Below are 17,911 nucleotides of genomic sequence, written 5' to 3'. Positions count from 1 at the left end.
CCTTCGTTCGGCCTTTGGTTAAACTATAATGTATGTTTTTTTGCACAAAACCGCCTGCTAATAAATTTAAACATAAACACAAACAAACAAACACCTGTGAAATCCCTGACTGCAGCTTTATTGTCATGCCAATATTTTAATCTATAGTACTATTAATCGGTGGTACAATATTGGCACTTGGTTCACTAAATGCCAATACATTGAGCTACTTCCGCATAGATTTTCATGTGTCTAATAACTACCCCCCATACCATTTCAATCCTTTGAAAATGACCGAAAAACACATCCTTCCCTTTTTAATTCTTAAAATCTTTAACCCCATTATATGTGGACAGCTCAAATATTGGCACAGCGTTAATAAAATATTGTTTAGATAATTTCAAATATACTCTAGAGAGAATTTAAATTCCTAGTGCTATAGGTAGGGGATTTCACACAGCGGCCAATCAACAACCAAGCCTATTTACTGTCAAAAACAAAATCACTAACAAATGAACTGGATCTCCTCATATGGGCAAAGATGGCAGCTTTGGTTCCTTTTTGTAGGCGAACTTCAGAGGTCTACTGCAGTCCTCTGCTAAGGATCTGTTCTCCCTCAGAAGTACCAGTGTGCAACCTATTTCACAATTGTGGATCCTCCTTTCTGGGGGTTTACTGTACTTGCTCATGCATTGCAGCGGGAAATTGTGAGTCCTGTACTGTGGATCTTCATGTTGATTGTTTATCATCTTGTGGCTCACTGCTGCTACAGTAGGTCTAGCTACTTCTTTGGGGGATTATTTTTAGTATTTGGCCTGTAGCTAAGTTTTGTTTGCTTTAGGTACTTGATGGCAAGAAGGAACAGAGCACAATAGATTCCCAAGTTATAGATGCTGTAGTGCTGGTATGCAGCCGTTGTATAGGTTATCTCCTTGGCTATCATTTTATGGAATTAGAGTACTCCTATGTTTTGTATCTGCGTATCATGTTTTGAAATGGTAGAAATTATTTGTAACTGTAAAAATGATTGCTTAGGTTGTGCTGAAAAAAGGATAAAAGATATCACTGAGTGTATTGCACATTCCTGAGACCTCTATAAAGTCATTAAAACATGTGCAAATATAATGCAAAATACTGCACAAAATGCTGTGAGTTTTAATAATAATAATAATAATAATAATAATAATAATGTTTTATTTGTATAGCACCTTTCATACACAGAATGCAGCTCAAAGTGCTTTACATTTGGAGCATGTAACACAATAATAGAGAGGAGTCAGTCATTCCTCTTCGTTGCTGTGGCCGTTTATGATCCAATCAGCAACATATCAGAAATGTATATATAGGCTTTGCTAACAAATGCTTAGGCCCCGTTGTGTACTCTAAGCGGTTTGCTTTAGTATGTTCTCAGTAAGTGTTGTGATGATATGACTTTATACACAGACGTTTAAGGAACAGAACTACGGGAAGACTTAGTCTTAACCCTTAACCCCCTACAAGCATATGGCAATTGTGGCAACTGTGAGCAGAACCTGACTTAATAGGGGGAGCCCGTCTGCAGCTCTAATGGCAACAGTTACATGTAGAATAATCTGAAAAAGTAGTCTAGAAGATAAGATGAGTTAACTGAATGCTCTCTTATACAGGTATGTTTTCAGGTATTTATTAAAGATATTCACTGAACTCTCCTGTTTGATGTACAGATGCAGGGTGTTCCAAAGCTTTGGGGCATAATGGACAAAAGCAGCTTCTCAAGTTGTCTTGTGGAGCACTTTGGCTACAATTAAAAGATTAGCATTAGAAGATCTAAGTTTCCTTTGTGGTTGATAAGATATTGAAAGCTCAGAGATATATGAAGGTGCTATGCCATTCAGAGCTTTGTAAGTAATTAACATAACCTTAAAATCAAGTTAAAAGTCGAGCTGCAGAGCTCTGTATGAGTTCCAATTTCTTTATATGTTTTTTGGGGAGACCAGTAAAAAGTGCATTGCAGTAGTCTAACCTGCTAGTGATAAAGGCATGGATTAGTTTTTCTGCATCTTGTTGAGTTAAAAAGGGCCGCAATTTGGCAGTGTTTCTCAGGTGGAAATAGGCTGTCTGAGTAACTTTACTGAACGGAAATATATAATTGGGTATCATTTGCATAGCTGTGGAAGTTTATATTTTGCTGACTTATGATGTTTCCTAACGGAAGCAGATATAGGGAAAAGAGCAGGGGACCAAGGCAGCTCCCCTGGGCCACACCGAAAGGCAAGTCATGTTTTACAGACACATGATCTAGACTAACATTCAAATCTCTGCCTGTAATGTAGGTTTGAAACCAGTTTAGAACATTATCAGAGAGACCCACCCACTTCGCAAGGCGATGAATTAGAATGTTATGTTATGTTATCAATGGTGTCAAATGCTAGCCTCGAAATCTAGACGCAGCAAACCCGGCGGCAAATTAATTTGCTCAGCCTGTACGTCTAGTATCAAACCATAGGGATTTCTATTGGCTGACGCCGTGGACGTCATCCAATCACAGCACTCTATTTTGTTAGAGAGTCTTAAGGCGGGCTTAACAGGATAACAACAGTCCTGTGACGGTGAACAACAAGGAAGGTGGCTATGGCGAACGAAGAGCGGTTGTTTGAATCGGCGTTGGCGTCAGCTTTGGAGGAGTTGGACTTGTGCTTTTCTTTGAAAGTTGAGCAACACAATGCACTTAAGTAATTCCTTTAGAAGAAGGATGTATTTGCCGTTTTGCCAACCGGATACGGATATGGTCGTAGCGCTGGCCTATTGCATGCCTAGGCAGTTTGAAAGACAATTCTCTGCCCGCCCCTTGGATTAAGCGAGGTGAATGGTTCGATTCCAGACTATACATTTCAATGATATAGGATGGCCCGCCAGGCTAGTCAAATGCCACACTCAAATCTAGAAGAATAAGGATTGAGACTTTGTTTGAGTCAGTAGCCAGTTAAGATCATTGACTAGGAGTTGCTAGGTTACGGGGACACTGGCGAGACACGCCGCTCTGTCTGGCATCATGTTTTTGTTTGTTTTTATGTAATGTTCGTAAATTCATTTTTTTTATTGATTTGTCTAGTTAAATGTTTTTTTCTCTTTATAGGGTGATAAAAGAGTTAATATTACAATTATGCACTACACTTACAAATCTAGTTTACAAGTATGGTTTTTCGGTTTTACAGCTACAAATCATCCTACACTCAAATATTTTATCATTACAAATATATTCAACAGTTACCCATGCTCTTCGCACAAAACCTGCCCTACAGTTACGAATCTAACTGTTCTGGTCGGCGCTAGCCATTTGGGTGCCCTAAGCACAAAATGCTTGGTGCTTGGTGGTGCCCCCCCCAACAACAACAATCATTTGCAACGTAACACTTGAACATGAACATGGCTAGTAGGAGCTTACGTTACAAAGTTTATTGACGGTACCTGGCATAAGCATAGACATGCATAGACGCAAGGGCTACAAAACAATTTTTTTTCATTTAAAACATTGTCTTAACTGCAAGTGACGCGCAGTCTCTTCTTTTTCCTTTTTTTTCGCCCCTGTAAGGCCCGTCTTTTGCCCAAACCTTATGCATTTCTAAAGAATGCCTTTTGCAGTCAATTTACATATGTGGATGCCTGTGTTTGATCTGTATTGTCTTAGCTGGCCATGGCCAAAGATCCCCAACACCCGCTCATGCATAAAGTGACCATTTGCTCCTTGTTCTGGCCCCTCTACTGAGAGATAACTCAGTCCTGGGCCTACTTGATGTCTTATGGTGAGATAGGCCAACCTCATTATCATACAGTATTGCTCTGTACATATGTATTGTGAATAATACATTCATATTTGGTCTTGCATTAATACGTGTAATGTGGGCAACCGTCTGATTATGGTTTTGTTACAATTGAATGTATCTGTGCATAGTTGTAGATTAAGAATTAAACTGTAGCATAAAGTTATGATATCCACCTGGGCCACACCCATCCACCTCAGACAACAAAGGCTCTGATGAGTCGGGGGTGGCCCAAGTGAATGATAAAAGTGGAGGCTCTGGTCCTCCAGGGGTCTCTTCTCTTCTTCTTTCCCATCTTGGGGCTTCTTTTCCCATCTTCTCTTCTTTTCCATCTTGGACCTCTTCTCTGGGTCTCTCTCTTTTCCCCCTTTCTCTCTCTCCCTCTCTCTGTCTCTCTCTCCCTCTCTCTGTCTCTCTCTCTTTCCCTCTCCCCCTTTCTCTATCTCTGGGTTTGTATTGTTTTATCTGGTGTATCAGTTATCTCTAACTTGTCAAGTTTACCTCTGTGAATTGATTAAGTTTTCTTTGCTACCATTTGCTACTTTGTTACAGTAGAACATGTGAGTTTACGTCTTACACCCCCGACTCTTAGTGTCTTTTCGAGGCCATGTCTGGTGTCTGCCAAATTTGGGATTGAGGCATAATCGAACAGACCACTGGGAGGTGGGGGAGGGGGGCACCAGAGGGAGACTGGAGAGAGGGCCCCACAGGAGATTCACCTTTTTCTCGACTAATTTGGTCTAACTTTTGTATTGATTTTGCACATTAACATGCTTTAGACATATTTTATTTATACTAGTAGCCTATTGTGGTGATTTTTCACGAACCAGATTTTTTGGTGTCCCCCCAGGCACTTGGTGTGCGGAGTGCCGCCACTGTTCTGGTTGAATAGCCAATGGTGATGTTCAGGTTTGGTTAGCCAATCAGGAATTTAAGGTCACTATCCAATCACAGAGCGGGGAGTGTGTACCAACGTGGGGTGTGTTAGTGTGTTGTACTTGCACTGTACACATAAACTCCATGGCAGCGGCTTAATTTTTATGTTTATGAGTGTTTTTCATGCTAAGGTTCAACTTTATGCTTATTCAGTAGACAATTTAGTGCTCCTCACAATCCCAGACTTTAATGCAGCATGCTTATTTACATGGAAAAACAGGCTATAATGGCATATCTATGGTGAGACGATTGAAACAGCTGTTTCAAATGTCCTGACCATCCTGTAACCCCATGTATTTTAAGTAAATGCACAAATATCTTGGCCTGATGAGCCAGACCCACATCAAGATGTTGGGTCTGGGAACATACCATTGGCAGGCCTCAATCAGAGGGGTGGGATAAATCCCCCCTGTACGCAATAGGAGTCCCATACGTTTTCTCACCAGTGGAGCTAGTTGGTAGATCAAACTTTTGTCGTATCCGGTCGGCAAAAATACATGTTTATTTTTTAGGAAAGGGTCATTCCGTGTCAAATCAGACAAAATCCAGGAAAATGGTTGCAGCATCAACTTCGATTTTCCTTAGAGTTTGTCTACTCTGTAAAATATTTTTGTTCAATTCTATTGTTTTCATAGTCTTTTTGCCCTTGATTTTTTACACTCTCTACAAGGCCTTATCTTGGAGGCCATATTTGGACATTCATATCTTATTTAAGTATTATTCCTAAGTCCCTAGTTTCAGAAAAAACATGCAAAAAAAGTGATATTGAGGGTCTCAAAACTCCTTTATTCTGACACACCTGGCATCAATCAGTATTTTCTCTAGAAATATAATCCTTTGTTAATGTTGTCCCAAAATGTGAAGTCTCCAAAACAAAAGGCCATGACAATAATAAGGATAAAACAAGGCGTGTTTGTATTTTTGTGTAATTTTCATGCAACTGAAATGGTATGTGGGGTAGCTAGTAGGACCATAAAAATATATGTGGAAATAGCTAAGTATATGGACATTTATTGTGTAAAGTACCAATATTGTCCCATTCACGGAATAAATTCACAGAATAAATGCATGTACAGGTGTTTGGGGAACACCAAAATAAACATTTTCAATAAAAAATAGATTTTAGCACCCCCTCAGGTGAAACACAACATAGCACTTTGCTCCTTTTACAAGGCATTACCTCTGATACATGAATGGAACAGAATGGAATATATTTTACTTCACATATTTTAAAAAGAATAAGACTTTCCGGTAACACTTTACTTGACAGTATCGGCATAAGAGTGACATGACACATGAAATCTAACCCTAACCCTAATACTTACCTCTAACCCTAAACCTAACCCTAACTCTAACCCTAAACCTAATCTTAACTTGTTATGACAAAAACAGAATGTCACCAGAAATGTTATGTCATAAATGTTTATGACTTGTTTATGACACGTTCATGACAGTGTCATGTCACTTTTATGTCGACACTGTCAAGTCAAGTGTAACCGACATTCCTAATATCTTGAAAATGAAAAAGATGGCAAATATATTAAATTATGTACTAGAAATTATATTTTAACCACTGACCACTAGAATAGGCCTTAGCTGGGGATACCCTTCATTGTTCCATTATTCATTCATTGGCGGCTATGAAATTCTCAAAGGCCATTTGAATATCTTCATACGCCTTCATATACAGGGAATATTGATGTTAGGGCTGGGAGATAAAACGATAGCGATATGTTTAACAGATGTTTTAAGCATGCGCTTCCTATTTGAAATGTAGCATATGCATGTTGTTTAATAACTTTCAAACGGTAGAGCCTGTTCTTTTAAAACATAGCCAAAGGACGTATTCTTGCTTAGTATAGGCCTACATTTTAGGCTTATTCTCAAATTCAGATTGTGTTAGGGCAGGGGTGTCCAAACTGCGGCCCGCCACGCACTTTAATCCGGCTCGTCGAGCATTTATTAGTTTATCACAGATCCAGCCCGCCACGCACTTTAATCCGGCCTGCCGAGCATTTAATTGGGGGCCAAGCAGAGAAGCTGCGAGGCAACCCATAGTGATTCTGTTTTCTTATTATTATAACGAAAAGCTCATTTGCCATTGAACCTTACAGTAAAAAGTTGGGAAATTTGGCACTTTGATTCGGTACAGTAATATGATTAAGTTCACTAAGTTTCATGTCAAGTGCTCTAGCGCCACCAATGTGTCAAATTTTCCATTACATCTATGCGCTTAACGTTTCAACCATACACATTTACGTATATTTAGAATCCTTGGATGAAGCCGAACTCAACACGACATGATGTCAATTTGCCATATTGGACCCTACACCATATTGGATTTCACCAAAAACACTTAAAAGTTTTCAAAGGTCACAAAATTTGTCCGATTTTCAAGAAACTTGACGCAGATGATCGTCAGACCATGCCTCATAAACGCATTGCTTTTTGGAGTCATATTCAAAACCCGTCGACCATCACGACCAATCAAGTTTGGCGGCGAAGCCGGCAAACCGGAAGTGAAGTAATAACTCAGCAAGGCTTTCGCGTATCAACACCAAACTCAGTACATGGTCTCAGGACCCAATTAGGAGGAGGTTCAAGACATTTGGAACAATTTGACCACTGTGTGGCGCTATAATCACAGGAAGTATAGTCATATTTCAGCAACTCTTTGACATATAAAAACCAAAGTCAGTACATGGGGTCAGGACCCAATAAGGAGGAGGCTCAATAAATGTAATGATCTTTGATCACTAGCGGGGCGCTATAATCACAGGAAGTTGGCTCATATTTCAGCAATGCTTTCACGTATCGAGACCAAACTTAGTATATGGACGTTATCCTGAGGACACAAAATAAATTTGGTGACCATCAACCACTAGGGCGGCACTAGAGTAACAAAAGTTTAGGTCATATCTCAGCAATGCTTTCATGTATCAAAACCAAACTTGGTTCATGGACTCAAGACCACATCCTGAGGACACACAACAATTTTAGTAACCTTTGACAACTAGGGGTGCTATAATTATCAACACTTTCTCGTATCAACACCAAATTTGGTATGTGGACTCGTGACTACAACCTGAGGACGCACAATAAATTTGGTGATGTTTGAGGTATGCGTATGTGTGGGGGGTGTGTGGGGGAGGAGGTTTATCTGTGTATGTGTGGGTGGGTTAATTGGCTGTGTGTATAATGTAACAACATTGCATTGCCAACTCCTGCTCAACTGCTTGGCCCCCTCATTGCTGCTTGCAGCTATATTTATTAATTAAGGTTTTCATAGGCTGCTTGCTATTTTTTTCCAGCGATAGACGACGTTGTGATTAACTTTAGGCTACTGCAAACTGCTTTACACTGTTCTTAGAGAGCGTTCAATGTCAATGTCAAAACAGCTTGTTACATCAAGATACATAGTATCTCCATTGCAGCAGATCTAACTACGTTATGCTACTCCATTCAATTGGGAACGCATTTCAGCGTGCACAAAAGAGAGAGAGCGCGGCAGGTTCCAGCTGGCTTGTCATTGTTGATAATTGATAAGAAACTTTTAAAAGGAAATCGCAATGGCAACAGTAGTTCCCACTACTGACCATTTAAAAACTGTGAGAGGACACAGCCGAGGGCACAGTACTAGCCATAGGCTAGTGGAGCTGGCAAAAGAGTCTTAAAGTGACAGTGCACAATTTATAAATGAATTAAACAACATCAAATGAACAGTATTTCTTAAGAAATTAATTTTCTACAACAAAATTACTTTGTCATTTAAATTATACAAAACGTTATATATACACATTATTGTTTTGTTGTGTGGCCCACCGGCCAATTTTCAAAACCCAATGTGGCCCTTGAGTCAAAAAGTTTGGACACCTCTGTGTTAGGGGGACGGGATTATTAGCCAATTTCAATCGGACAATTTGACTGGATAGATTTAATTTTGTTGCTGACTCCGACTCAACAATATTTGGGTATACAGGCTGACTGCACCACTTACCAGTGTTCTTATCAACCACACGTCTGTGCTGCATCATATACAGTAAGTGCTAAAAGCTGCAGAGGGCAATTTGTTTGCATTCTTAAGCATTTTCAAGCCATGGTAAGAGTACATGCGTTGGCATTGGTGGCACTGTTAAGCGTCTAGCTGCCTCCAGAGAGTCCAGAGGAGGGCCAGATCCTCTCAGCTATTCATCTCTTCAACTGATGTGAGCATAGTGTAAAGAATATGTTAAGTTCTTCTTCATCCCAAAGGAGTTAATGCCTTATGAAAGGAGCACATTTCTATGCTGTGTTTCACCTGAGGGGGCGCTAAAATCTATTGTTTATTGTAAATGTTTATTTTGGTGTTCCCAAAACACCTGTAACTACATGCATTTATTCTGTGAATAGGACTTGGGACAATATTGGTACTTCACACACTAAATATCCATATACTTATAGTCCTACTAGCTACCCCAATTACCATTTCAGTCGCTTGAAAATTACACAAAAATACAAACATGCCTTTTTGTGGGAAAACATTAATAAACTGATGTATTTGAAGAGGAAATAGTGACTGATACCAAATAAAAAAACAACTGATTTTTAATACCCTTAATATAACACTTAACGCACATTTTTCTGAAATCTAGGGCCCTTTCAAAAGTCAGACATTTAGTACAGACTTTACATTGTTTACATATGCTTTTTATGAGTTGGTCTTCCACCCTTGAAAATTTGAGGAGGCTAGGGAATACTAATTGTCAAGATATTAATGCCCAAACATGGCACATGTTTTTCAAGATGCAAATGAAAGAATTTCAAGGTCTGAAAATGATATGAAGACATAAGATTTGCACAGAAATATTTCACAGGCCTTGGTTTTAGGACCCATTGATGATATAGACAAAGTTTGAACAAAATTTGAGATGGTGCAGCAACAACCTTATCTGATTTGACACGGACCCAAAAGTCTTTAAGAGTCGCGGCCAAAGCCGTTTCGGAAGTCTGCTGTTCGACAGCAGCAGCCATCTTCTTTGTTTTCAAGTAGCAGGGAATTCACTTAGAACCGTCGCAACTCTGTCATTATTATGTTAAGCCCGCCCACCGACCCTATAAACGATGTGATTGGCCTGACCGAAGTTTGGTTTTTCCAGCTCGCAAGCCAACGGAGAGTCAATAGACGACCTTGGCTGCAAATTACATTTGCTGCCACTAGGGTGCGTCTAGATTTCTAGGGTACAAATATCTGTGTTTATACAATAGGGCAGCCGTGGCCTACTGGTTAGCACTTCAGAGTTGTAACCAGAGACCATTAGGAACGACTGAAGTGCCCTTGAGGAAGGCACCTAACCCCTCACTGCTCCCCGAGCGCCGCTGTTGATGCAGGCAGCTCACTGCGCCGGGATGAGTGTGTGCTTCACCTCATTGTGTGCTGAGTGTGTTTCACTAATTCACGGATTGGGATAAATGCATAGACCAAATTTCCCTCACAGGATCAAACGAGTATTTATACTTACTTAATAATTTATTGAGGTCAGACATGGAAAAGCAGTTTTAGAAAGATGGAAATATATTTGGGCCCACCAGGTAGGGAGTCAAGTTTTTCCATGTTTTTCCATGGAGACTGACGGGCTGTGGGTTTTTAAGGGCACTTATTTGGATGTGCTGTGGCCTAACCGACGTAAAATACTAGTGAAATGACATTTTCCACAATAGAAACATGATATAAATGGGAAAACTTAAAATGGCAGAATCATCCATAGTGCATGATATTTCAAAAACCGCGTTATACAGACATTCACTAAGACGTATAGCCCAGCAACAATCTATCTAAAACAACACCTTTTGGGAGTACCATTCACGATATGTTGTAAAATATTGAAGCTGTGGATTGTTATATGGCTTAAATGGCTGTATGTTTCATTCATCCCCCATGCTGTTTCAATCGTCCAGACCAGGAGGGACGAATGAAACATTACGCACATCCCACTTTTGCTGTAATAATTCCTGAATGGTTTTCTTCAAAGCTGAAAATGCAACTGTATTTGACAGAGGACAGATATAGCTAGTGACAAAATATTCGCCTAACTTTCAGTGTGGTACGATCACTTTGTACATTATTTTAATTAAAAAGTGTTTTAACTGTCCCAGCTCTCCCCTACCCATCTTTTGTGAGCTGTTAGAAAACACTTTAGCATGTTCACATAAAAGGGCGGTGTTGGACTTTGTTGGCACCAGATTACTAATCAGAAATATGGAGAGGTCTAGCCATCTATAACAAAGAAACAAGAAATAAGCTAATACTTAAAAAAATAAGGATTTTTTATGAATAGCTCAGGATAAAAGCAACACAACAGTTAAAGTCAGAAAGGAAAGCTGGCCAAAAAATGAATGGTCTGCTTGGATGTATTTTCATGGATACTCTTCCACTATCCCCATACTGTGATCCATGGGATCTTCTAAGAATAGGACACTATTTTCATAGAGAACTGATAGGTCAGTAGGCTGTACTTTACATTTTGATCTCTTAACTCGGACATAACCTGCAGGCCAATTCCATGGAAAATTACGTTTTTTGTAACATCCACAACGCCAATAAAATGTGATGGTATAGTATGATGTCAATGATTAAATGGAATTTGAGCATTTGCTATTTTTGGCTGAAGAATGTACATGAGAAAAAATGCACAAAAAATGAATGTCATCATTCACATCATATAATGGCAAGGCATTTCACTGGCGTTATGGATGTGACAAAAAGTCAATTTTCCAGAGGAATTGCCCTGCTACATAGCAAAGTCTGTACCACATTCGGGTCCAAGTGTCATTGCCCAACCATTTCATTGTCCACCCCAGGGTGCGATTTGTGTAAAAACCAGAGGGGGGGATTATTTTGAATAAGTTTGTAACCCCCCCCCCATCCAAAAAAAAAATAAAAATGAACGAATGATTCATAGCCTAGCAATGTCATGGCTAATAATACCCTATATTATTTTGCCACCTTTGTAACATTTTAGTTTTAGTTTACCGTGGTGTATGACTTTAAACAGCGAGTGTGCTTGGTATGATGATCAGCTCCTCTAATGCAGGGTAGGACTACGTTTTGACAAGCATACAAATTCACCTTGTTCTTGCCCCATCTGAAATGACTTCTCTACTTTTGCTGCCTCCATCCTTTCTGTATTTGTTGTGTAAAAAAACGTTGTATATAATGGCACTGAAGTCTTAAGTTATTGAATTGACTAACAGTGTTAGTTGGTAACCAAATAGTCTACACATTGCGCTACACGCTGCGTAGGCTACGTGCATTCTCTCTCCTGCTGATTTGCGTTCAGTAGCCAAGTGCGTAATATTGCAAAAGTTGAAAAAATAAATGTGTTTATTGTAGCCTACAGAAAATAAATAGCCTATCATACTGTCAGTTAATTGCCTACAGTGCAGTGAAGAGTTTGGAGAGTAAAGTTATAGGGCAACTTGAAGTTTTATGAAAATAATTTACGAACCAGAACATAAAGACCATGAAGCTTCTATTTCTTGCAGCTGTTAAAACACCCGCTAGATAGTTTAAATACCCACCAACATTCGTTTTTGCAGTAGGCCTACAGATTATTTCCAAAAGTTATTTGTCTACTACTGGCTGATTTATCAAACGAGTGCTTTCTTGTTCGTCCTCCGCAAACTACAGGTGTTTCGGTAGCGAGCCATTGAATAAGCGATGCCAAGCAATTTCTGTAACACTTTTTGTGACAGCAAATATCTCCTCATTTAATGTAAGTTCCTTCGGACAATAGGCCTACGTTCTACTCTACGTGCAGTTGTCCTCCATCTCAGTTGCATCAGTTTTCTAATTTTGAAGGTTCTAAAACATTATTATGCTTCACTAAATCCTTCTTGTTTTCTTTCATTTGTCCAGCTAACTTTTCTATTGAACCTAGCCATTTATGATGGATTACACACTCGACATTCTGAAATGTACTGCACGATCAAGGCCAAATTAAGTTATCACGCAGCCACTCTGTCAGCAGCATGAGTGCTGACGGTGACGGTGCGTTTCTGATGTCAGATTATTATGTAGGCTAGCCTACTAGACTGTTCTCACGTTGCAGCGCTTTACTTATATGAAGTAGCATTAATCAATATGAGGGGCAGAGGGGGATAAATGTTGTCCCCACCGGGGATAAAAATAATTTAGCAGAGGTAGGGATAGGAAAACCAGAGGGGGGGAAATCCTCACCACCACCCCCTACAAATCGCACCCTGGTCCACCCCATCTCTCTCTTGTTTTCCCGTCACTCTTTACTGTCCTGTCTAAATAAAGGAAAGAAGCCAAATAAAGAGTGTATCATTAGACTAAGAGTAGTACATGGCTACATATCTAGATGTATATTCATGTTTAAACATGTTTATTTGCCCAGCTATGTTTTTTTTTTTTTTTCATTTAACATTTAAGTAAATGTCTCAAAACCTATCCACACACCTTAGGCCTATGTATTTAAACACATTCTTGCCTTAACATCTTGTTTTTTTATATCAATTTAGCTTTTCAAACAACCAACACTTTCAGTGACATTGCTGATGACCTTTTCATGTCTTAAAAGTCTAGATTTCCACTTAACTACTCTATGTGCCCCACCTATCTCTGCAGCGAGCAATAGCCTACTTTGCGGTTAGCAGCGTTCAGTCGTCACGGACAGTCGCGACTTCCCATATTGATTATAGAATCACAACTAAGCACCATGCTACCTGTCACGTACCCTAAGTTTGCGAAATCGTTAAGTCAATATCAGTGTGCTGTTGTGTGCCACATTAATTAAGACGTCCATCTCAATGGACCCCGTGTGTCGGACCAAAAACTGCATCACACACGTTAGAGCTGTGTGCTTACTGCAGACACTCGCTCTTCACTGATAAGCTTCCCTCTCCTTATTTTCAATTGGATTCATTGTTCATGGGAAATCCTTAATGACCCGGGACAGAGTGTTAGGCATAGACATAAATGTCAGTGGTAACAGGCTTGTGTCATAGCCTATGCGTGAAGGCTAGGCTACGCCGACACCAGTTCTGAAACGCGGGCAATCGCTTGAAAATGCAGGCAACACTATCCGCCATTTCTTACAACCCACGATAGCCTAACTGCCGTTTGTGTCTGTCAAATGACATTTGAGAAAGCCAGCTATACAAGACTATGGCAGCTTAACATACAGCGTTTTTTTTTTTCTGCCGTGGACAGGGCACTTGGGGTGTAGCCTATCACACTGTCAGCCCCGCGAATGATCCAAGGAGCATAACATTCCTCTATGTGAAAATGTATGGGAGGTTTTCTATTATTCTTCAAGGACGTTATCATAAAAGCTCAGCATTAATCAGAAATATTTTAAAGCACCTGCAGAGATTCCCTTAGCCTATGACAACAGCAGGAACGCGCCAATGAAATTAAGTGTGCGCGCCTACACGTTCTGGTCCAAGCCTACCCCAGTAAGGGTGTTTACAGTATTAGCCATAGAGATTATATTTTATTATTTCAAAAGATTGATAATTGACATTACCTCTCCGCCATTTCGTGTCGTTTCGCCGACAAAACTAGAGCTGAATAATCCAAAGACCGATATCCATGGCATTAAGAACGCGCCATCATATTACCCACTTCATTTCGTCCAGGCTGATGGAGCACGTAGTCTCATCCGCGTCTGACAGCCTTACGTCACGCAAGTTATTAGGGGCACGAGCACGTAAGATTTTTGAAGGTACCCTCATGTAATCAGGGCGAGAAATATATCATTTGAATTCATTAGACGACTTTGACGAGATTTGGGAAATATTCTTGAAAGGTTGGACTCTTTTAACTAATTCCCCCCATTCAAGATTTACTCAAAAGACTACAATCTTTCAAGAATCTTTCCCAAATATTGTCAAAGTCTTCTGGTGTAAGGATGGCTAGATGGCTAGGCCTCAGTGAAACATGACATCATGCAAGCTATTTGTTCAAATCACCAGCATCAAGACGTTCTGTAGCATACGAGTTTTGCCAGCACGTGTTCAGTAGGTCATTGAATGACTGCATGTAGAGAAATGTAGGCTAGGCCTATCGGCTACTAAATTGAAACGAATTTAGTAACGTGTAGATGCATATTTGACTACACTACACAGCGGCGTCGGACTGGGGTTAGACTGGGGGCGGGGCGAGGGGCATCAGGACTGCTTATACTTAGGGCCCAGGATCTTGTGGTACGCTCCTGACACTACACAATATGTACACTGGTGAAGACGTGGACCGTTGTAAGCCTATAGCATTGTTAGGTAGGCTAGATAAATTGCTCTCAAACATTGTTCAGTTACTCAATGTAACCACGGCAAAGGGATATTAAATTGGCTAATAAATAGAGGTTTAGTGAAGTGCTCTATTTAAAAAAAAAGCCAAAGGCCTAGTTAATTTAGAAAAATCGGTCTCTTTGCAAAACACTTTGTGCTCATTGCTTGACAAGTGAATGAATGAAATTGCGCTGTTGTTGTTAGGCTACTGTTACTATTGCTGGTTTGATACACTTAGGCTACAATTACAAACGTTTGATACACTTTTTTAAAAATACATGTGCCTATCCTACTCACAATGTATAGGCCTAGGCTGTGGCCAGCAGGAAGCTTTTCTTCAAGCATAATATGAGAGGCATACATGTGCTAAGGTTAACAAGTAGCCTAGGCGTAAAATAACCTATTTGTGAACAAGCGAATAAAATGTTGTTCGAACTTCAGAAAGACAATTTTGATGATGTTTAATAAGAAATTGTATAGCCTGGGCTATAACATTTGCTATAAAGATGCTACACAAAGTGCATGTTTTTTTGGACAGGGTCTTGGCCAGATTCATATGTTTCTTACTTTGGTCTCTCCATAGAGACATGACTGCGTTTTGACAATTTCGGTAGACCTAGTGTTGCCAACTTTCTAATATGAAAATAAGTTTCAGCTCACACTTACACATCTTACACTACCATTTGCTAAATTTTGTCAAAAGGATGCACTAAAATGAGCGCATAACATACTACATATATGCACAATGAGACAATTTGGTCAAATAAGCTCACATTCTCACGATATACCAAAAAATCTTGCAATGACGTCTCCAGGGCTCTGTATTGAATTAATATATAGTCTAGCTTAATAACACTTAAAGGAACCGTATGTAAAAAATGTATTTCAATTAATCATAAAATGGCCCTGATATGTCACTAGACATTAAGAAATCATGTTAATTTCAAATACTTATATCACTGACAACAGTAGTCCGGCCAGGATATTGTCATTTAAAAAGTGAAGAAAAAAGTGAAGTTGCAGCCCTCAACTGATGTTGTGTTTTGTCATGTCATGTTGTGTTTTGGCCTGATGCGCCACCCTTTCCCTATCTACTAATCACAAAGTCAGTAGTGTTTCGGCATCCAGGTTTGCAACCTCGAGTCAGCCGGGAGGGTGAGGGGATACACCGCTCTACGTACAGTAATTTGAAAGTGATTGCAGTATCAGTGTTGGCCACAATCTTACATATGGTTCCTTTAATAAATAAATAACTGTAGCCTACACTGAAAGAAAAATAACCGCTGGATTTACTTGAACACTGTAAAAAAGGAAAAGTCAGGGCTGTCCAATTTATCAAACTATATTATGTTACAATTACATAAAACAGTAGTTTTGAATGAAACACAACCTTATTGTCTTTCCAATTCAGTAGGCCTAATCCATTATTCTAATTGAATCACGTAAGGTTACAAGCATAGGCCTAATGGGACCAAAAGGAAAAGAGGCTTTGTCACAGTTAATTAAACAAATTCACGTTTTTCTTTCAGACACAATGTCATTAAGTTGAACTGAGATATTTTGCCACAGCAATGAATTAGAGCCCGACCGATAAAGGATTTTGAAGGCCGATACCGATACAAATATTTGTTGATTTAAAAATCCGATATATCGGCCGTGTCATGAGCTCTCTCTCTGCCTGGTAACACACGCTGATTGAAATCTGACCTCCACCTGTTCCTGCTCTGCTCTGCTCTGCCTCACCCTCGTTACCTACCAGCTGCACTGCATTCACCACTCATCATGCCCTGTATATAAAGCCTTGCTTTTCAGTCCACACTTGTCAGATCGTCTGCAACCAGCACCAGTTACCTGCCTGTTTTTGAAAACGCCTCTGACTCTTTGCCTGTGATCCCGGACCCGCTCGACTACTTCTGTGTTCTCCAGCCCCGGTAATCTTGACCTGCCTTCCGTCCCTCTTCCACGAATACCGCCTAGTCCTTGACTGTACTGCTGCTTCGTTTCAATTGCTGTTGTGTGGGTGTTTCCCCCAGGACTTCCCGGATCATCCAGCTCCTGCCATCGCTGTTCGGCTACTGGGGGAACACACACACACGCAGACTCTTGGAACTCCTGTACCCCCCCCGGAACCCCTGAAACCCCCTTAACCCCCAACCCTTAAATAAACTTTTGAACGTGACGCTTTTGTGGTCCTCGTCCTGTTTGGTGTCTGACAGGCCGATATATTATTTTTTTTTTTCAGAAACGCGCAACAAAACATTAACAGATTTCCCTAACATTAGTTATCTGTAGTTATTTATGAGTATTGACTAAAATAATATGATAATGCATTTTAAAAACGTGTTTATTTTTAAATAATATTGTCACAGTGGAACAAAGGAACATCGAAATATATTAAAGTTCTGATAAATAAAATGTATAAAAATAGTCTTTTGAACAAAAACACAATAACAACAACAACCAAATCGAAGTTACCAGTATTAAAAGACTTGGTAAGCTTCATAAATATAACTTTGAACTAAGACTTAATAATTACAAAAAATAATGATGACATTATTACTATCATCATCATTTGTATTATCATTAAACAATATAAAGGTCACTCCTAAAAGGTCACTCCTAAATGTGCGTGTGTAATAATTAGTCTCTATTGCCTTATAAGCTACCTTATAATTACAATGTCAGCTTGCTTATCCCTTTACCTGCACTTTTAAAATTATTTCCATCAAGCTACATCAAACCATTTTCAATCATCAGTTGCTGCCTGCCTTCTAAAACCTACTATTTAGTGATCTATGCAGTGTAACTACAGATATACTAGTTATAAATACAGTAATCATTACTTTATTTAGGCAGAATAAGTTGGTTGTGGTTTCCAAGCTCATTAATGTTAACGTTAGCGGTCT

General features: G+C 39.6%; 1 protein-coding gene across 1 annotated transcript in view; it reads right to left on the bottom strand.

Annotated features, from left to right (window-relative positions):
• Positions 1 to 14,359, bottom strand: part of arhgap39 (Rho GTPase activating protein 39) — a 74,254-nt gene extending 59,895 nt beyond the window's left edge. The window contains exon 1 of the mRNA XM_042056157.1: positions 14,243 to 14,359. Within this exon, the coding sequence (XP_041912091.1) occupies positions 14,243 to 14,253 (11 nt within the window). The 5' untranslated portion in view covers positions 14,254 to 14,359. The remainder of the gene's footprint in view (positions 1 to 14,242) is intronic.
• Positions 14,360 to 17,911: the final 3,552 nt, after the last annotated feature.

Source organism: Alosa sapidissima, chromosome 12 (assembly GCF_018492685.1).
Source record: "Alosa sapidissima isolate fAloSap1 chromosome 12, fAloSap1.pri, whole genome shotgun sequence".
NCBI lineage: Eukaryota > Metazoa > Chordata > Actinopteri > Clupeiformes > Clupeidae > Alosa > Alosa sapidissima.
This window is presented reverse-complemented; position numbering and strand designations above follow the sequence as displayed.